At 39.1% G+C, this 22,624-nt stretch overlaps 1 protein-coding gene across 1 annotated transcript in view; it reads left to right on the top strand.

Moving 5' to 3' along the window:
- The window catches only part of MEX3C (mex-3 RNA binding family member C), a 23,646-nt gene extending 1,216 nt beyond the window's left edge, over nucleotides 1-22,430 (top strand). Inside the window, exons 2-3 of the mRNA XM_017877557.1 lie at nucleotides 4-543; nucleotides 19,409-22,430. Of these exons, the coding sequence (XP_017733046.1) occupies nucleotides 4-543; nucleotides 19,409-20,634 (1,766 nt within the window). The 3' untranslated portion in view covers nucleotides 20,635-22,430. The remainder of the gene's footprint in view (nucleotides 1-3; nucleotides 544-19,408) is intronic.
- Nucleotides 22,431-22,624: the final 194 nt, after the last annotated feature.

Here is a 22,624-nt window from a genome sequence, read left to right as displayed (position 1 = left end):
GAGCCGTGGCGGCGGCGGCGCAGGGCCAGGCCCGGCGGGCGGCGGGGCTGTCTCCAGAGGAGCGGGCTCCGCCCGGCCGGCCCGGGGCCACGGAGGCGGCCGAGCTGGAGCTGGAAGAGGACGAGGAGGAGGGGGAGGAAGCAGAGCTGGACGGAGACCTGCTGGAGGAGGAGGAGCTGGAGGAAGCAGAGGAGGAGGACCGGTCGTCGCTGCTGCTGCTGTCGCCGCCCGCGGCCACCGCCTCTCAGACCCAGCCGATCCCAGGCGGGTCCCTGGGGTCTGTGCTGCTGCCCGCCGCCGGCTTCGATGCCCGGGAGGCGGCGGCCGCGGCGGCGGCGGCGGGGGTGCTGTACGGAGGGGACGATGCCCAGGGCATGATGGCGGCGATGCTGTCCCACGCCTACGGCCCCGGCGGCTGTGGGGCGGCGGCGGCCGCCCTGAACGGGGAGCAGGCGGCCCTGCTCCGGAGAAAGAGCGTCAACACCACCGAGTGCGTCCCGGTGCCCAGCTCCGAGCACGTCGCCGAGATCGTCGGCCGCCAGGGTGAGTGCGGGGGGGGGGGAGGTCCAGCTGGGCATGGCCCCCGGGCGTGGGTGGGGAGACGAGAGAAATGAGCGTGGGACTGAAAAGGCAAACCCGGCGAGGCCCTAAGTCCACCCCGAAGGGGTCTGGGAGGAGCCGAGGGTCGATCAGATGTGAAGATGGGTCACCTTGCGAAAACCCACGCTTTTTCGCTCGTCTTGCCTGGTAAAAGTGTGAAGTTTTCGGGCGACCCAGTCCGGTGGTGTTCACGTTACTTGGGCTGTATTCGTGGAACACCAGGCTGGCGTGGCACCAGAAACCTCAGTGAGGTGGTGAAAGGTCGGGCTCGAGGAGTTGTGGGTTCGCTCTTGGGTACGGAAACCTTCGAGATTGCAAGTTTGCGCCGCCGAGTGTCTTTTAAAAGCGTTCAGCCTCCCTTACAAGAACTTGTTCAGATGGAGAAAAGGACAGAAATGGAGGCCTGTAGACAGAGCTCACTGGGGAGGGAAGGGATGTTCAAATGGTCGGTATCACCGCCATCCCCTGCCCCTCCGCTGTTCCGAAACAGCTTTGGAAAAGCAGCCCAACTCATTGCCGCCGATCTTACTGTATTCCTCTCGATACGTTTCAAGTCTCGGAAAGACACACTGACACACGGGCTGTCTTTTGAAACTGTTCAGTGTGCAGGATGAAGAAAAACTGGACACTAAGGTAATTAAGATACTTCTGTGTTTATACAGTTTTCAGTTAATTCTCCTCTTCACTTGCCAGCACACCAGTACTGCAGACAGACTCCTCCCACATTGTTCAGACAAAGGACCTATGTCTCAGATTCCAGGAGTAGATTTGTGAAGGTGGGGGAAGGGGATGCTTGGGGTACCTCTGTATCCGACATTTTTAGGGAAGGTCCTGAGTTCTTTATGGGAGCTTAAAACCTTTATGAAAGGGGCAGATGTTACCTGCTGCCACCGCATGACAATATGGTTTAGCCTGGTTGATGCATGCCTCTTTACTGTTAGGTTGAGAGCATTGTTGGGGTCAAATAAAGCGAGATGATGGCGCTGCTGCTTAAATGATCTCATCTTTCCCAAGTGGTCTAAAGTACACATAAATAAGAGGTCTGTCGAAATGGTGGTTTCAAATATGAGAGTTGGCTCATTTCTTTCCTATCTGTAGGATTTTAATAAAAACTCATCTAAAATCTGGATAAAGGAGATAGCTTATTTCAGACTGCCTGATGATTGGCACTTACCAACACTGTTCAAAGCTGGACCTTTCAATTGAAAGGTAGCTTATGTTTGTCGTTCTTCTGGTTAATGAGTTTCAAATACCTGGTTTGTTTGGTTTTGACGATACTTAGAGTAATAATCCAGGATAAAACTTTTATTTACATGGGATAAAATTACAGCATCTCAATTTGCATCAGAATGAGTTGACCATTCATGTAAGAACACTGAGGAATCGCTATGTACCAAGCTTGTATTTTGCCAGGTTTTGAGTTTGTAGTATTGAGTTGAGAATGTGAAGTTAATTCAGACTTTCTGCCCTTAAGAAGATAACAGTCTAACAGTAGAATGGCACTAACTATAGTATATTTAGTGTGACAGAGTCTCAGATAAGAGAACATCTACCATGGAGGGCCTTGGAAAATGGGTAGGTAGGAGTTTAACAAATGGAGATTGAAAAACTATGGAGGAACAATGTGAGGAGTGGTGTGGAGGACCATCTTCTAAGTATAATTGCCAAGTAGTGTTGTTTTGATACCTGAGGTCTGTAAAGGGGAGTGGTGGAAAAGGCGGAAGGCAGGCGTTCACACCGGAATGTGAAGAAGTCTGAATGCCATATGAAGATGCCACTTCTCAGGACAAGTTGCTTCAGTGTGCTTATGATAACAGTCTAGGGTAACAAAGGAAAAAACCATTTACGTGCCAGTTTTACTGAGGGACAAGATAACATATTTTAAAGATTTAGTTTAATACAAACTTTTGTCCTTCTTTGTAGTAGACACCCCTTAAAGCACTGCAGAATGGCCCTTGTGTACATTGTTAATCTTTATAGAAATCAGTTTTTTAAAAGTGAAGTGAATTCCAAGTTTTTATTTTGTACCAGCTATTACATGATAGGAAATGAGATAAAGCCTTAGTTTTTCTTTTGAGGGCTGTGCTTATTTGATTAATAAGGAAATGTTGAATTTAATTATGTCTTAGGACATGGAGACAAATCGCTGGCTCTTCATTTAAACCTTGTATTTTCCCGGAGTTGACAATACTGTTAAAAGTATGTCATCATCCTCTATCTTAAAAGCAGAAAATCTGGTCCTTTTGCTATTTTGAACCATTCAACTTGTGGATCATTGACCCCTTTGCCACCCCCATGTCCCAGCAGCATAGTAATAAAACCTGTAAAGTATTTGCTTACTCCTATGGAGAACTAAGTAACTTCTAATGTTTACATCCTTTTACAGTATGATATTTCCCCATTGGAGAGAACCTGTCCTAAGTGAGGAAAACAGGGCAAATCATTTCATTTTCTTGTTTGCTTTGAAGGAGCTAAATTTTCATCCTTAAGATTAAATTATCCATTTCTGCCATTTTATGTATTACCTGAAGCCATGATTTTCTGTTTGACATCTCTTAATTGATTTTGGAAATAATTATGTCACAGATGGAGACATTTATGACTTCAGCTCTGAAGCAAAGAGCAGGACAAATGGAATTTGAGTCACATAGGCTAGCAACTCATGTAGATGGCCTCTGAGCTTCAGTGTTTTCCTAAACACAAGCTACCGCTTTTGATACTGATGAAAGTTGGCAGAGTGTTTGACCTCGAATTTATACTCCCCAGTAGCATATGGTCATTTGTAAATGTTAAATTGGCCTTGTATTTTAAAGCATTGCATCTATTGTGAAACAACAGTACTGTAAAATGAAGCCAGGAACTGAATATAATCAAAGAAGTTTTGGAATATGGACATCAAAAATAAACCTGACAACAGATTTTAAGACCTAATTTTACAAACTTAGAACGTCTCTGTTTTTAAGTATAGTACCTGCAAGACATATTAACAGTGATTAACAGGTCTAATTTTAGTCAGCAGGTTTTTGTTCCAGTTTGTACAGTCATTTATATCCATTTAGATTAAAAAGTGAATTAAAATAGAACTGTGTACCCATTCTTAACTACATTATAAATTAATACTAAATGTCATAAATTCAGTTGTTTAGAGACTTGTAACCAAAGATTTTATATTACTATTAGGATAAATGTGTATCTTTCATTATTTTCATTAGACTTCAATTGATGGGATATGTGTGTTCTCTAGCCACATAGTCTAGAAAAGTCATCTCTAGCTTCTTTTGTCCACCCTGTCCAAAAAAATGTGCATACTCCCAATCTCTGGGTTTTTATGTATGACTAGTAAGTGTGCTTAATATATTACACATTATAAAACATAAAATTCTTTATTAACGATTAATACTTTACACTGTTTCAAGTTGTCTTCCCAATTTCTTAGGGTGGAACCACCCTTCAAGCTCTAACACAACTGAAATAAGGTTTATACGAGAAAAAGAGAAAGCTTGGTCTTGCTGTACATAAATTTTCTCTTCAAGGAGAAATACATATTTCATGATAATAAATAGTTTCAGAATGATGCTACAGCACAGTGTCTTTTTCTTTTATGGGGATGAGGGTGCATTGTTGGCCTTCTCTTTGCTTAGTACTATGCTAGGTGCTTTACCACTGCCGTTTAACCCTGCTAGGTGGTTACTGCCATTTAGAGAGGTAGAAACTGTGGTTTTGAGAGCTAACTTGCTCAAATAGTGGAGTTTGGATTTAGTATAGTTTGACATCAGAAATAAAATTCTTTGTACTCTACATTGCCGCCTCAGTATTGAAGCATTCTGCTCTGGAAGGTTAGTATTTTGGATTAACTTGTGCCCTAATCGTAGGATACTGAATTTCTAGTATGCATAATTTAAAATATCACTATCCAAATTAGTTTACTTGATAAAATTTTGGTGTCTCTGCTACCCACAAGGCACAGTTATAATTGTAATATAGTTCTAATGTGTCTAGCTAAAAATTCACTGTCATTTGTAGTTCAGAAAATGTGTATATGTAGACACTAGCTTTAAAAATTAAGTATTACAATTTTTCTAGGCTTTAAAATTTAAATTTTGTTAATAATGGTTTGTATTAGCTCTGGGACCCTTGAGAAGGGTTCAATTATTGTAATTGTTTTTGCAAATGGGTGGGGAAATCTACTGCCTTACTTCCTGCCTTATTCAGCTAATGAACTATTCTGATTCACTAGGGAGGAAATGGGAAATGAAGTGGTAGTTCAAGGGTGTATTTTGTACCCCTTGGTTACCAGCAACCTGAAAATGATCCAGGAAACCAAGTATTTGTGTTAGTCTGTTAGAGATTTCTACCTAGAAAATTTTCAAACAATGTTTATGGGTTGGAATTCTAGGTGGTTCTTCACAGCGTAAGTTTTTAAGGAAAGGTAGCATTTAGTTATAAGGTAGTGCTTAATATATCGCTGATTTGGTTTTGAATACTTTTGCCTTAAGCTGATTATAAAAATGTTTTAGTGTGTGTATTTTAATATAAAAATACGTATTGTAGCTACACCAAACTGCCTGTAAGAGTCTCTGTTCGGCTGTGGTATATTGGAAAGAGCCAAATCAGAAATAGATATTCCTATACCAGTAACTCACTGTGTAATCTTGAACAAGTCATGTAAATTCCCTAGGCTTCAGATCCCTCTTTTGCGCCTGGGCATAATCGTATCTACAATTCCTGTAGAGACTCTGGAAGATACACAAAGAAATCGACATATATGAAACTATTAAGTGGTAGGCACATTACTTTTGTTAAGGTAAATCTGAAATTAATTTGGAACCACCATTTAATCATGTCTGCTTTTTTTGGCTTTAGCAGATAGTTTCACTCATTGTATTCTTCTAATGTAACAGAACTAGAACCAACGGATATCTGAATGCCTTTTAGATACCTGGCACTTCTGTCAAGATGGGCTTGTTACGCTGTGGTTAACAAAGAACTCTGACACCTCAGTGTTAAAAACAACCACGGTTTATTTCTTGTTCGTAGGGGCTCTGCTCATTTTAGTCATTCAGGGACCCAGGCCAACAGCAGCCGCCATCTCCAGTGTTACTGATCTACCATTGTGCCAGAAGATGAAAGACTACGGCATAGCACATACCGGTCTTAAAATGTTAGATCCAGAAGTAATGCTTATCACATCTGCTCATATTTCATTAAAGCAAATCGTCTGGCCACACCTAACTTCAAATGGGTGAGAAAGTACATTACAACTATGTGCCCACAAGGAGAGCCATGATGACTACCACAGTCCTATTTTATAATTTATAGGATTATTATAGAATTTTAAACAGTGTCATTCCTGCCATGTAGAATTTGTAACCAAACTCAAGATGAAAAAGTAGATAATGTTCATAAGATACTAAATGAGTGTATTTGCACTTAAAAAAAAAAAAAAAACGCCTTTTAAGAAGCTCCAAATAGATCACAGATAATTATGTTTAAATCTCCATTGATATTCAGGTGATCCTTAAGTGATATGTTTTTTATTAAACTGCATTCTTAATGCTTCCCAAATAGCTTGTATACCATAATTTTTGGGTTTACTTTTAAATTTTTTTCCATGCTACCATTAGTTACTGTATAGAGACAAAGATTAAATCTGGTATTTAAGCCTTGAAAATAATTTTCTAATGTTAAGATTACCAAACCCAGATATACTAAATTGAATGTATGCATAGTTTAATACTGTTTGAGTAGTTCAAGTCTTTGTTCTATAACTGACTGAGAATTTTGAGTTACACTAACTATAAGACCTCTTCCGTGCCAGTGTTTGAGATGTAAGGACAATTCAAGTGTTTGTTGCCCTTGTCCAATAAGTGCAGACTACAATTCATCATTGCATGCAGAGAAGCCTGGTTTGGTCACAAGTAAAGTTGTATCATGGAATAATAAGACTAAGTCTTAAAATAATAAAGAAAATCCTTCAATGAAAACTGCAGATGTAGTTGAAGGTAAGCATAAAGAATTTGGTCTTGAACATGATTGAAGGGGAAGTGGGGAGGGAATGGCTTCAAACAACTGGAAAAGATCTCCCAAAATGGTTACCAGTGTAAAAGTGTATATTTGCATTTGGGGCTCACCTTTTTATTATTATTTCCCTTCTCTGTGCCTCCCTTTCCCTTTGCCTTCTCTTCTGCCTTTCTACCAGTCTCATTTAGTATAATGCAGGAAAGGACATTGAACTTGGAGTTAGAAACCTTGCGTTTTGCCACTTGCTGCCTGTGACCTTGGACAATCACTTAACCTCTCTGAGCCTGTTTTTTCTTCTGGAAAAAACCTACTTCATCTACTTGTTCTTTCAGGTTTCTCTCTTCCCTTTCCCTCATTTGTTGTAAGGATCAAGTTTGAGAAGATAGCATTAGTAGAAATTGACAGTACAATTGAAAGTACAGAGATGATAAATTATATATCAGATGAGGTAAATTTTTACTACTAAATTTCTTTTATACTCTGAACAAATGCTAGTTAAAGCCAAAAAAATGTCATTTTGGTAAGCTTTTCCTAGACTATACCAATAAATTACGTAAATTATATTTTTTAAATTTACAGTATGTCTTAAAATTTATTTAAAATCAGAGCTTTGGAAATGTATTTCCTGGCAAAGAACTAAGCAAGTCTGGAAGATAATCATTTACAAATGAATCTAATACCATTGTATGGTAGGTACCCAAATAGATAATTCTGAGGCTTCTGTTAACATTCTCTAAAGAGCATGAACATAATTTCAAGCTCCCCAGTTAGGAAAACTTCTGCCTTTCATCTCTAATTAACACCCTCTTCTGGTTTTTTCTTTCAGGTTTACTGAAAGGCCAAATAATAAACATTTTCATTAAATATTTTTTATTATCTTGTCTAAAATAAGTGAAAAAAGAGAGGTTTTAGATTTAATTTAACTTCTTTTTTTAAAAATACCTTGTACATGCAGGGAATTCTCCACTCCTAAAAATACACTAGAAATATTCTTATTGGGATTTAGGAAAATAAGGCAGCTTGAGAGAATGTTGGTTTAGGGGTCACTAGTTTATAACTGGACAATTTTAGGCTTCGATTTTCCTCAAGTCTAAAATGAGATTTAACTAGGTGGTCTATCACAGTTCTTATATTCTGATTTTTGTCCAAAGGGAGTCCCTAAAATTACATAAAAGTAAACCAGATTTCATATTACCAGTTAGATAGATTGACTTTGCAAAATCTTCTCAATTTTGCAAAGTTTATAATATGTTTTATCTTTAGGAGTTTTTTTAAATGTTAACTCCGTATAAAAATCAGTTCACTTGTCTTTTAATAACAAACTTGTGTCAGGCACTGTGCAAAAACTACATGTATCATCTCATTTAATCCTTTCTTAATTCCACCAAACAGATAAACAATTCTATAGAGATACAAACAACTTACCCAAGGTCTCAAGCTGTTATTGTTTGAGACTTCAACGTGCCTATCTCAGTAAGTGGTAGAACAAGTAGACAAAAATCAGCAAGGATATTATAGAAGATCTGACTACTGTCACCAACCAGCAGTATAAGAAAAGAAAAGAAAATAGGTCACTATCTGTACGTGAACATGTGTCACTAAATACTTTTAGAACTTGAAGTTAATACAAGTCAGTGAAGGTAGAACTGAATCTTGGTCATCTTTGCATTCTTAATATTGGTTAAAGTACCTGAAACAAAATGGAATACTTCCTGTTTATTTTATTGAGCTGAATTTTTTAATTATAAACTTGCCATTTCATTGTTTATCATTGTACTTTCCATATTGTGTTAATTGGGGTTTTTTTCCCTCTTGCCTTTATTCCCAGCCTTTTTTTTTTTTTGAGACAGGGTCTCACTCTGTTGACCAAGCTGGAGTGCAATAGTGCAATCTCAGCTCACTGCAACCTCTGCCTCCCAGGCTCAAGTGATCCCCAATAGCTGGTACCATAAGTGCACACCACCACACCTGGCTAATTTTTTGTATTTTTGGTAGATACGGGGTTTTACTACGTTGCCCAGGCTCGTCTTGAACTTCTGAGCCGAAGCTGAGCTCAAGCAGTCCACCCGCCTCGGGCTCCCAAAGTGCTGGGATTACAGGCGTAAGTCACCACACCCATCCAAACAGCTTTTTATTTAAGGACCCAGTCAACCTCAAGTTGTTTGGCACTTTTGTTTGAAGTACCGTAGATGCTACTTGATTGAAGGCATTAAATGTTTATATGAATACTGATAATGAAACTAAAATCACATAAATGAAGCTGTTTGAAGTATTGTCATAGTAATCCCTAAAGTGAGACAAACAATATTCTTCACTTAAAATAGCTACAAGGAGGCCACTTGAACCCTAGAAAGGAAAGCTGTTAGTTTTATATTGTGCATTTAGGAATACATTGCATTCTTAAATTATTACTTAAAATGTTGAATTTATGTTGTGTACACAAGAAACATTCTTACTGGGATTTAGCTGATACCAGTTTTTGAAGATAGAATACTAGAATTGATTAGTTGAACTAATGGCAATTCCATATTTGCTGTAACACCTTAATACAGTATTTTATGTGCTTCTATAAAATGAAAGGAACTTTTGAATATTCTGTCTAGACTATTCCCAGGGGAAAGGGACCTTATTTTGTATAAAATTATTAATACGACCCCCTCATTCATTCTTATATATCATGAAACTTGTGAGATGATTTAGGGTTTTTTTGTTTGTTTTTGTTTTTTGGTTTTTGGGTTTTTTTGAGACAGAGTTTCACCCTTGTTGCCTAGGCTGGAATGCAGTGGCATGATCTCAGCTGACCGCAACTTCGCCTCCCAAGTTCAAACGATTCTCCTGTCTCAGCCTCCCGAAATGATGTGTTTTTAGGGGAAAATCGTATGATGAAAGGCGTGTGGAATTAAGACAATTTGGGCTGAGTACTTAACTGAATAACAGGCATTGTAGTAAGCATGTTTAATACATTTTTTCATTTAATCTTTGCGAAAAACAAATGAAGGAAGTATCGTTAATCATAGTTTGCCCTAACATTGAAACAGCAGGTTCCCAGTCCTGCAGATAGTCAGTTTTTTGCTCCTTATATTGTTTCCCTTGAACTGGACCTTGAAGGATTCATACATGATAGTTGTAATAATGAGTTGTGCGTATGTTTGTATTATTCTTGAGTTCGTGGAGCCTTTTACACATAGTTTTATCTTTTCCAAATGGCCATGTTTGTTATTCAGATAACTCCGGGAGGAAAAGGAATACTAGGAGGGTTTTCCAGGTTATGTAAGGAAATACCTGAGCAGAGATAGAAGAGGAACAAGACATATTTGGGGGATGAAGTCTGAGAGAAGGTAGGTTATGGCCACTTAATGTGCAGAAAGGGGTAAGGACTTAACTTCAGGCCGAAGAGTTTTATTTTTCTTGAAGGTAAGAAGAGCTACTCAAGATGTTTAACTCCCCTCTCTTTACCCTTCAAAACAAAACCTCTTGGGAAATTTTTGAAGAAAAACCCCAAGGACTACCAAAAGTGAAAATACATACACGATGCTTTTGGTGTTTGCTTGTAAGGGTTTGAACTTTCTTCAGTCACCTTATATTTATAGCTAATGTATGAAATGAATGGAAAACATAATGAATTTAGTTTCTAGAAAACAAATTCCTTTTTGCAAAATCTACAACACAAGTACTTGATGTTCATAACAGTGGTCATACATAGCCCCAGACTTGCATTCTGTCCTTCGTTCTCAGCATTTTTCTGTTCATTATTGTGATAGGCTTTGCGGTGAGTGCCCCGTCTTGTCTCTTTTGCATCTTTTATGCTCCTACTAGTCTTAACATGCATATCTGATTATGTTACCTTCTACCTCCAATTTTTTCTAGTCTACGATAAAGTCAAAATTCCCTTGCCTGACATCGAAGACTTCTGTCTCCCCATCCAGCTTTATCCCTGCCATTCTACCCTCCAGTGACTTGAAGTTCTCACACTACTGAACCCAGTTGTCTGACTGTGCCATCCCGTACTCTTGATTCCCTGCTTTTGCACTTGCAGTTCCCTCTGCTCTCCTTCCCATCTGGCAAAACCGCTTTCTTTAAGCTTCAGTTCAAATGCCTTTAAAGCTTTCTTTTATTTACTGTAAGTAGTAAAGTCATCTCCTTTTGTATGTACCTACTGCTTTGTAGGTACCTTTAAACCAGTTCTCGTATTCAGTATTGCTTTACTCATTTCCCTCTAGACTGAGCTTGAGAGCAGAAATGATGCTGGTTCATTTATACCACCTGGAAGTAACACTAGCATCTTTATAGGGAATTTAACATGTGAATGGTAAGTTCAGGCATTAGGCTGCACTTTATCTCACAATTGATAAAATGCTCTTAAAGTTCACCCAAGGAGTGATTTTGCTGGGAACACCTAGGATAAGTGGAAGCCACTACTACTTGTGTATCACGTACCAAACCACTAATCTCCCAGCATAAACGTAATCTCCTAGTAAAAGTCATTGTAAACACTTGGCTTATATATTTTCTCCCTATTTGATATTTTTATTTTAATATTTAATTGTTTATTATAGAGATGGGCGTCTCACTATGTTGCCCAGGCTGGTCTCGAACTTCTGGCCTCAAGCAGTCCTCCCACCTCTGCCTCCCAAAGTGTTGGGATTACAGACGTGACCCACCACACCCAGCCCTTATTTGATTTTTAGCTTTATCCCTTCACCTATTCCAATGCTTATGATTCCCCAAACCTTTCCTGACCCTACCTTATGTCTATTCACTGCCCTGGCAGTGAGTCACTATTCCTGAATTGGGATTTAAAAGCTGGATACTTGGAAGAAAAAGGAAAATAATTGAAGGAAAGGAGAAAGATAATGTCATAGGTAGAGTAATCCTACCCACCCAAAGAAGTCCATGTCCTAATCCCCCAGGAACTCTGAATATGTCACCTCATTTGGCAAAAGGAATGTTGCAGGTGTTTATGCAGATGCGATTGAGGGTATGGACCTTGCTTTGGGGAGCTTGAGATCATCTGGATGATCATCTGGGTATAAACACATGAGACCCTAAAAGCAGAAAACCTTTCCCACTTGGGTCTGAGATCTGAGAAAGAAGATTTGAAGCATGAGAAGGACTCAGCCTCCGTTGCTCACTCTGAAACTGAAAGGAGTCACAAGCCAGGGAATGTAGGTGGTGGCCTCTGGAAGCTGGGAATGGCCCTCAGCTGACAGCCAGCAAGGACACTCAGTCCTTTCACTGCAAGCAATCAAATTCTGCCAACAACCGGCATGTGCAAGGAACTGGATCCCTCAAGCTTCTTGCAAGGAACACAGCCCTTGCAAACACCTTGATTTTAGCCCTGTTGAGACCCATATCAGATGTCTGACCCACCGAACTGTAAAATAACAAATACATGTAAAAATAATAAATTTATGTCATTAAAGCCACTGTGGGAACTTGTTATGGCAGCATTAGGAAACTAAAGCAGGTAATAGGGAATTAAAGGACAGAAATATTTTTGGACTTTAATTGAACTGTTGGCAATTCCATATTTACTGTAACACCTTAATGTAGTATTTTATGTTGAAAGCTGCTTCCTAATTCTATTTTTCTTTTTTCCTTTTTTTTTTTTTGAGTCAGGGTCTCACTGTGTTGCCCAGGCTTGAATGCAATGGCACGATCTCGGCTCTCTGCAGCCTCGACATCCTAGGTGATCCTCCCAACCTCAGCCTCCAAAGTAGCTGGGACCACAAGTGTGCACCACCACGCCCAGATAGTTTTTTATATTTTTGTAGAGACGGGGTTTTGCCATGTTGCCCAGACTGGTTTCAAACTCCTGAACTCAAGTAATCCTCCTGCCTCACTCAGCCCCCCAAAGCGTTGAGATTACAGGCTTGAGGCATCACGCACGGCCAAAAGCTACTTATAATAATTCTTGAGAGACTTCCAGAATGTCTTTTAGGGTATTGAATAAGAATGTAATATATCTAACGTTTTAGTCTCTGCTCTCTTGAGGCAGTGATTGTGGAGTTTTTAAGGGCTCTGAGAATCTCTAGTAGTTTTTATTGCTTTGTAACAGTTACTGCTAATTTAGCAGCTTAAAACAACACACATTTATCATCTCCATTTCTGTAGGTCAGAAGTCTAGACATGGTGTGCTGTTCAGGGTTTCACTGCGTTCAAATCAAGGACTGCAGTGCTTATCTGCGGCTCATGTCCTTACCCAAGCTTGCTGGTTGTTGATAAAATTCATTTTGAGCAGGGGCTGGGGGATGGGTGTTGCAGGATGATGACCTCCACCTCCATTTTCCTTCTAGCTCACAGCTCCTAGAAGACACTTGAAGTTCCTTGTCATGGGGTCACCATAGGCAATTTACAACATACATTGTTTGCTTTCTTCTTCCAGGTTAGCCAGAGCACATCTCTCTGACTTCTTTTCTGAGTCATGCTAGGAAAAAAAAAAAAAAAAAAATTATTTTAAGAGACAGGGTCTCACTCTGTTGCCCAGGCTGGAGTGCATTGGTGTGATCATAACCCATGCAGCCGTGACCTCCTGGACACAAGCAATTCTTTACCTTTTTAGCCTCCCATGTAGCTAGGACTCCAGGGATACACCACCATACGTGGCTTTTTTTTTTTTTTTTTGGTAGAAACAGGGTCCTGCTACGTTGCTCAGCCTGGTTATGAACTCCTGGCCTCAAGCAGTCCTCTGGCCTCAGCCTCCCAAAGTACTAGGATTACAGGCATGAGCCACCACAATCAGCCAAAACCTCTGCTTTAAAAAAAACTTGTGATTAGGTCAGGCCCACCCAGATAATCTGGATAATTTTACTATTTTAAGGTGAACTGATTTGGATTGTAATTATATTTGCAGAGTCCCTTCACAGGGGCTGCGTAGGTTGGTGTTTGTTTAACTGAAAGTATGTGTACCCTAGGCCCAGGAATCTTGAGGAGCCATCTTAGGATTCTGCCTATCATACTGTCTACCATAGCTTTTTAAAGGATTTAGTGGTGAATGATGAACAGCTTCATGGACTTTTATTTTCTGCTTAATTGTACATTACTGGTGACCTAAATGTTAACTCAATTCTTTACCACATGGTGCTTTTTCTATTGGGAAGTGGTATAGATAGGCCATGTGGTCTTTTGCTACCATCTAAATGAACTGTGGTTTAAAACAAAACAAAACTTGAAAATCCTGCTCTAAATATCCAAGATGTGTTGCTGGTGGCTGGAAAATAAATAATGGGTTTTTAAAATTCAGTGTTATAAATATGTCTGGGCTCTCTGGCCTACACAAGCTACTTTAGGTGACCATAGAGCAGAACTATAGTATTACCATTTTCACCTGTATGGAAATTTCATCTGTAAAGTCAGATCTTAAACCCAGGTTTTCTCAGTAATGCCACATTCCCTCCATTTCACTGTCACTGTACTGGTTCTTAGTTGTAAGTACATCATTTCACATGTGTTATGGAACTAGAAAGTGTCCTTAAAGATGATGTTGTCTAGTGGTTTTAAGCTTTTCTGACAGGATAAAGAACATTTTATATTGCAGCCCATTATATATTTCACTGAAACATTTGGAACATATTGAGTCCTTTTTTTAAATGCTGATTGCACCCACTGAATTGGTACTGCAACCCGTGGTTTGAAAAACACTGAAGGTTACCTTTATTTTAATTTCTTTTCTTTCAACCCCTCTCCCAGCAACAGAGGACCTCCCTGTCTTAATTTCTAAGGCTAGGAAAAGCTCTATTTACCCTGGAGAAGCAAGGCAGAATCCTTTGCTGTATCAGGGAGTGAGAGGACCAGAGTTCTAGCAGCAGCTAAAGGGTTTTAAGGTGAAACGTGGCCCCAGCAACAGTGATATAGGAAGGGAAAATGGGTTCCTACACCAGTGAGTTAAGTTGGAGACTCTTTTTTTAGGGAATTTACTTCCAAATCAAGATAAAATTAGTTCTTGACCTCTAAACAGTCTAGTCTAGACTTCTGCCCATTGATTACCTTGAATACAGCTTGCCATACATGGATTTTTATCGCTAGCTATAAGAAGTATAGTCCTCACATTTTTAAATTTCAAAACTTTGTTCAACTTTGAGGCTACGAAATCATTTACCCTGCTGTTTGTGTACAGTAGGTCCCCACTTATCCAACAGGGATGCCTTCCCAAGACCTTAAGTGGATGCCTGAAACCACAGAGTACCAAACCCTATATATACATACTATGTTTTTTCCTATATGCACATACCTGTGTAACATTTGATTTATAAACAAGACAGAATAAGAGATTAACAATAATAAAATAGAACACTTATAACAACATACTATAATAAAAGTTAGGTGAACGTGGTCTTACTCTCAAATACCTTTTTATACTGTACTATATCCACCTGCATTTGGACTATGGTTGACTGAAAGGAGCTGAAATGATAGAAAGTGAAACTGCAGATAAGGGAGGGGGCTACTGTAATTTAAAATAATATCACTAGTACTAACCAAAAGTCTAATCAATATGCTAAGACTAGTAAAGTGTATCATTTCTGTATATTTGATTTGTTTTCTTTTCTAACAATTTATTTGAAAAGTAATATGTATGTATGACTAAAAATTTATTTAAAAAAATAAGAATATACAGTGAAAACTGCCTCCCTCCTTCCCTGTCCCCCTAAGTCAACCAGTTTTATAAGTGTATAGCATACCATTATATAGCTGTACCAGCCTCATGCTAATTCAATAATTATAAAATACAGAAGTTACTTTGTACTTGTGCACATATTTCTACAGGATCAATTCTACAAGAAGATTATAGAAATGTAAGAGTACATGGGCTTATAACTGTGATAGCTCTTAGAGGGTAGTTTATACTCTCACAGCTAAATATGAGAGTTCTTTTCTCCCACTCTTACTAGCATTGTTATAAGGTTTTTGTTCTTTGACAGTCTTATAGGTGGAAAATAATAGGTCAGTTCCCATGAAAATGGGAATTTCCATCTTCAGAGCCATTTGTATATTTACTTTGATGTTAGCTGTTTCTTTCACCCTTTTATTGGGTTTTTGTTGTTTTGATTTGTAAGGGAGTGATGTGTGCGTGCGTGTGTGTGTATTTTTGTGTGTGTAAGAAAGTGAGAAAATGTTATATTTTAGGTTTTTTTTACTTTTTTTTGGTGACTTGTGCCATGTAGCAACTTAAAAAATATAGGCTAATATATTATAATATGGTATTATAATATGGCTTCTGAATTTTATGTCACTCTGAGATTATAAATTCTATGATTTTAAAATATCTTTGAGTTTTCAAATAAAACTCAATTTAAAGTACCCAAAAAAACTAATACCTTCGTCACCTGCAAAATTACAAAACAAGATTGTTTTTTTTTCCTTTAGTTCGTGTCACCTTTTAAAAAGTATCTATTCGAGTAGTCCCCAGTGTTAGAATGTATTTGTAGTTGAGAAATCATGTTAGTTGTTTGGAACTCAGAATATGTGTTCCTATGGAAACAATGTTATGATTGGTAAGCTTCCCTATAATCCCTAATGTGAGTTTAGGGTACTATAATCAAAAGATTTAGGGAAGTGAAGAAATAGTTTCCTCTATCTTTATTGACAGTGGCTTAAACAGGGTTAGCGGCTGGGGGCTATGGCTCACGCCTGTAACCCCAGCACTGTGGGAGGCCAAGGAGGGTGGATCACCTAAGGTCAGGAGTTCGAGACCAGCCTGGCAAACATGGTGAAAATCTGTCTGTACTAAAACTATATTTTAAAAATTACCCGGGTGTGGTGGTGGGCACCTGTAATCCCAGCTACTCGGGAGGCTGAGGCAGGAAAATTGCTTGAAAATAGGAGACAGAGGTTGCAGTGAGCCAATATGGTGTTACTGCACTCTAGCCTGGGTGCCAAAGTGAGACTCCATCTCAAAAAACAACAACAAAAACCCAGGGTTGGCTTTCCTGTCTTCCTGTTACTTTTTTCCCTGATCTGCAAAACCTAATAAGCACATGATCCTTTTGGGTGTAGACCAGGCCTGTCTTTCTCCTCTGTCTCAAGAGTGGCCCATGCTCAAACCATTTGTCTTACCTCTACCCAATGAACCATGCATTAAACACCTATTTATTAATACCAACCATAGGCTAGATAGTGTTCTGTGGACCCTCAATCATATTTCCTCAGTTAATAACATACCTATTAGGTATTTAACAAAATATTCTACTAAGGATGTGACTGGCAGTTGCTTATAGTATCAAAAGTGTTTGATTAAGGGATTTTTACGTAGCTTTCTTTTTTCTCTTTTATTTCTGTTTTTCTTTTTTTTTTCTTTTATTTATTTTCAGTTTTCTAATGGTCAATATTAGTAAGGAATGAAAGGGACCGACCCTTAGACTAATTCTCCCTTTGTCCTTAATGCAATTTGCCTGTGTTTTTCTGCAGAATAACGTCTGTCTCTTGTTAGGAATGTAATTGTGGCTGACTGCCTTCTTGCCACCTTGTCAAGTTGTAGCCCACTGTGAACTTACATATCCAAATAATAACTCCCCTAAGTATAGAGTATGAGCAGTTCTGTGTTTATATACCCCTTTCAGAATTTCTTAAGCATCAATAGAGAGTGATCTCAATTCTGTACACCAAACCATACCTGCTGTGCTGAATGAGGGAATCTCCTGGACATTTAGCCTGTATAAATGATAAGTAGATGTGGAAGTTTCGTTGTTCTCTCTGGTCTTCTAACTGATTTTCTATTGTGGAACAAAAGCAGATACAGGCCGAAACTTCTAATCTGAAAATTTGAAATCCTAAATGCTCAAAAACCCTCTGATTTTGTTTTGGAGCTCCAAAATCTGAGGCTTTTTGAGCACCAGCATAGTGCTCAAAGAAAATACTCACTGGAGCATTTCAGATTTTCAGATTAGGGATGCTCAGCTGGCAGGTATAATGCAAATACTCCAAAATCTCAAACATTTCTGGTCCCACGTGTTTTTGGATAGGGGATAACTCAACCTGTGTAGTCAACACCTAGTGGCTTGGGAATGCTTCGGAAGGGCAAACAAACAAGTCCCACTTTGTGCAAAAAAGTGATCGGGTCATGTGCTTTATTAGAAAGCATCATCCAGGCGTGGTGGCTCACGCCTGTAATCCAGCACTTCGGGAGGCTGAGGCGGGCAGATTACAAGGTCAGGAGTTCAAGACCAGCCTGAACAATGTGGTGAAACCCCGCCTCTACTAAAAATACAAAAAATTATCTGGGCGTGGTGGTGCACGCCTGTAGTTCCAGCTCCTTGGGAGGCTGAGGCAGAAGAATCGCTGGAACCCGGGAGGTGGAGGTTGCAGTGAGCCGAGATCATATCACTGCATTCCAGCCTGGGTGACAGAGCACGACTGTCAGAGCATCATCTGACTAAAGTGGTATAGAGAATATTAATTTATTGAGGACAAAAAAGGAAGGGAATATTTAAGAAAAAGACATGCTCAGATTGTGACACCTAGCTTCAGTAGTACCTAGCTTCTCTTTTTTTTTTTTGAGATGGAGTTTCACTCTTGTTGCCCAGGCTGGAGTGCAGTGGCACAATCTCGGCTCACTGCAGCCTCTGTCTCCCGGGTTCGAGCAATTCTTCTGCCTCAGCCTCCCAAGGAGCTGGGATTATAGGTGTGCACCACCACACCCAGCTAATTTTTGTGTATTTAGTAAAGACGGAGTTTCGCCCTGTTTACCGTGTTGGTCAGGCTGGTCTTGAATTCCTGACCTCAGGTTATCCACCTGCCTCAGCCTCCCAAAGTGCTGGGATTATAGCACCTAGCTTCTTTATTTTGATGAACTAAGAATAGTATGATATATTCATGAGAACACATCTATCCTGGCAAGCTCAAGTTAGGGTCTTTGAAAAGTATAACCCCAGAGTTTTATGCCTTGGTTGTGTACTTGACATCTTAAGTTACAGTTTGAAACCCTCTCATCTTAACATAGTTGGCACTAGTAATCTGTGATTACTTAAAAAAAAAAAAAAAAAAAGTTGGTTAAAGTGAATTATGTAAAGTTATACACATGTGTCTTAGATGTTTTATTTTAACTTAAATATACTTAGGATTTGGGGTCACGGCCTTTTGTTTGAAATTGTGTCTGTCAATCAGAGCATTCCTTGAGTAAAACCATACCCAGCACCCACATTCCATACAATCTGCAGTATCTGTTTCTTTTAAATGGAGCAGGACTTTACAATGATACAAAATCATTCTATGTTACTTTTTTTTATCCCAGCCCTTTATAGCTATCTCACCTATTCATAATTCAATAGCAGCTTTTTTCTTTAAGATACTCTTTAAGGTACTCGTCTTTTTTGCATTGATGTTTCATTAGTTTATGCAGTAATTCAAATAATTCAGTTACTGGTGTGAGTACACCTAGCACAAACAACATGGGAATAAACAAAACTGAATCATAGCAGGCCTAGGATTTAACTGGTGGGAGCAGCAGTGAGATAACCTACTAGCCATGAGCACAGTGTTTTTGTCATCAATTGAGTTTTACAGAGGAAAGAGTAATGTTAAGTTAAAGCGATAAGATAATTAGGTGGAAGTCAGTTTAAGAACTTCTGTAAGATAATTGTGAAAATTGAGGTTCTTGGACTAGCAAAAAGACCATAGATTTTAGGTCAAACTAGGTTTACTTCTGGCTCTGCCGCTTCCTAGCTTTGTGAAAAACTCTAAAACTTACCCGTAACCAGATATTTAGCTTAAAAGGTACATTCTGTGATTTGTCTTTATATGTATCGTTGAAATACATGTTGATTCTTATGAAATGTTTTCTTTCTAACAGGTTGTAAAATTAAAGCACTGAGAGCCAAGACAAACACGTATATCAAGACTCCTGTTCGTGGTGAAGAGCCCATTTTTGTTGTCACTGGAAGGAAAGAAGATGTTGCCATGGCCAAAAGAGAGATCCTCTCAGCTGCAGAGCACTTCTCCATGATTCGTGCATCTCGAAACAAAAATGGGCCTGCCCTGGGAGGATTGTCATGTAGTCCTAATCTGCCCGGTCAAACCACCGTCCAAGTCAGGGTCCCTTATCGTGTGGTAGGATTAGTGGTTGGACCCAAAGGAGCAACTATTAAAAGAATTCAGCAGCAGACCCACACCTACATAGTAACTCCGAGCAGAGATAAGGAACCTGTCTTTGAAGTGACAGGGATGCCTGAAAATGTCGACCGAGCACGGGAAGAAATAGAAATGCATATTGCCATGCGTACAGGAAACTATATAGAGCTCAATGAAGAGAATGATTTCCATTACAATGGTACCGATGTAAGCTTTGAAGGTGGCACTCTTGGCTCTGCGTGGCTCTCCTCCAATCCTGTTCCTCCTAGCCGCGCGAGAATGATATCCAATTATCGAAATGATAGTTCCAGTTCTCTAGGAAGTGGCTCCACAGATTCCTACTTTGGAAGCAATAGGCTGGCTGACTTTAGTCCAACAAGCCCATTTAGCACAGGAAACTTCTGGTTTGGAGATACACTACCATCTGTAGGCTCAGAAGACCTTGCAGTTGACTCTCCTGCCTTTGACTCTTTACCAACATCTGCTCAAACTATCTGGACTCCATTTGAACCAGTTAACCCACTCTCTGGCTTTGGGAGTGATCCTTCTGGTAACATGAAGACTCAGCGCAGAGGAAGTCAGCCATCTACTCCTCGTCTGTCTCCTACATTTCCTGAGAGCATAGAACACCCACTTGCTCGGAGGGTTAGGAGCGACCCACCTAGTACAGGCAACCATGTTGGCCTTCCAATATACATCCCTGCTTTTTCTAATGGTACCAACAGTTACTCCTCTTCCAATGGTGGTTCCACCTCTAGCTCACCTCCAGAATCAAGACGAAAGCACGACTGTGTGATTTGCTTTGAGAATGAGGTTATTGCTGCCCTAGTTCCATGTGGCCACAACCTCTTCTGCATGGAATGTGCCAACAAGATCTGTGAAAAGAGAACGCCATCATGTCCAGTTTGCCAGACAGCTGTTACTCAGGCAATCCAAATTCACTCTTAACTATATATATATACATAAATACTATATCTCTATATGGACTCGTAAAGGCATGGGTATAATGGTACCCCCCAGTAAACTTCCTAATGATTTCTTATGACTGTTATCAGGCTTTATTGGGATTAGGCTAAAGTTGTTAGTAAACTTATAAAAGGCTGCTATGGTAACACTAAACCTAAGTGGTCTCTTGTCTATTAGTTTGGTTTGAATTATTAATACTATCCTGTAGACCCAGAGACATAGTTTATATAAGAATTGCTAAAGCTGAAGTCCAACTTGGCTGAGTGAAGATAATCATAGGTTGTGTGAGCCTATGAGAAAAGTGTATACGTCTAAGATTTCAAAACAGTGGGTCCCAAAGCCTAACCACTTTAAGAGTTTATGGAGGGTACTTGGCATTACAGACGATTCATACACTTCCAGTGCTGCCTTCTTTACACTGCCAGTTTTGACAAAACAGGTTTGTTTGTTTTTTATTTTACAACAACTTATGCCTAATTCTGCAGGATTGCAAGTAACTTTTTAATGCATTGTGATTACTTATTGGTAATAATAGGGCTGATGGCAGTTTACTAGATCACTGGTTATAATTTGGGACAAAAACTGCTACATTGACTTTCATCTCGCCCAGAGTGCTCAAGGCTGGTATGATCAGTGGATCAGGAATGCTGAATTCCTGCCCATTGCCTCTCTTGGTGAATGTGGAAATGGCCACCTTGGTTTTCCCATATCAGGAAGGGTTTTGGGATGGCACCTATATTGGCTAACAATTGAGGATGCGAACATTCCATTCATTAGTGTGCTCGAGCTGTTAGTTTTTAGACTATAGATCAAAATGTGAAACATTTTATTTTCAATCCATATTTGTCTTGCACATTATAAATATATTTTTTTTTAGTAATTTAGGGGAGGGAGGAAGGGGAAAGGGATAATGATGCCCTTGGCATAATTCATAAAAGCAGCTGTGACAACCTCCAATCAGTTTACTTCATTTCAAAACTATTTCCAATCACAAGGAAGATTTATTTAAAATACACTCGTACATTTCACCTGTGGATGTCTATAACTTCATCCTCAGTATGTTCCCAAATCTGTGCTGGCATTGAAAGGACAAAACATTATACTGGTGGGTTTTTCTACTAATTATTTTTTGAAGCATTATTTTCCCAACACAAAAGAGCTTTTTTCTCGATATAATGAAAATTGAAATCCTATGTGTATTCAATAGTAAATAGACAAATTTTATTTTTTATTTCCACTTGAAGAGTTACATTTCGTATAAAAGTTTACAAATAACGGTTTTTATTTTGATTTTTTCAGTATAAAAAAAGTTGCCTTGATGGCATATTATGATGTAATGCTAATTGCTTGTAGGATAGTAAATGTCAGTATTGAAACCTAATCTCTAGCTGCCGTCTTGTAGATATGAACGAATGTTCACCAAGCATGTATTTTGTATTTTGTTGCATTGTACACTGCAACTAATAAGCCAAGGAATCGACATATATTAGGTGCGTGTACTGTTTCTAAAAACCACAAACTAAGAATGATAAATTATCAATATAGTTTAGTATTTGCTAATTTTACTACACTCTTTTGTTATGTATATGTAGGGAAGTCATAGGGATTATAAATTCAATTTGAGTAAAATTTAAAACCATATATTTTATGATAAAGGGCCTTTAACTTAAGATGGCCAAAGCACTGATATTATATATTTGCTGTAAAGAGAATTATAAGAGTTTTATTTTTCTGATATTAAAAGTTACTTAATAAAGACTTGTTTCCATTAACTTGAATGTATTCTCCTTGGTGTGTTTCATATAATCATCAGTTTATACTAGAAGATTAGTTAACAGAATTGAAAATTTTCATTTATAGACTCCCTGTTCCCCAACCAGCTATCTCTGCTCACTCTTGTAGTTATTTTATGTGTGTGCGCTCTTGGTTTTGAGTGTGTCGCTTATGTTCCTGTCCAAGTTTAGTTTTTTTC

This window comes from Rhinopithecus bieti, unplaced genomic scaffold (genome assembly GCF_001698545.2).
Source record: "Rhinopithecus bieti isolate Rb0 unplaced genomic scaffold, ASM169854v2 scaffold_9976, whole genome shotgun sequence".
NCBI classification, from domain to species: domain Eukaryota; kingdom Metazoa; phylum Chordata; class Mammalia; order Primates; family Cercopithecidae; genus Rhinopithecus; species Rhinopithecus bieti.
The sequence above is the reverse complement of the archived record's forward strand: the minus strand, read 5'-3'. Positions and strand labels throughout refer to the sequence as shown.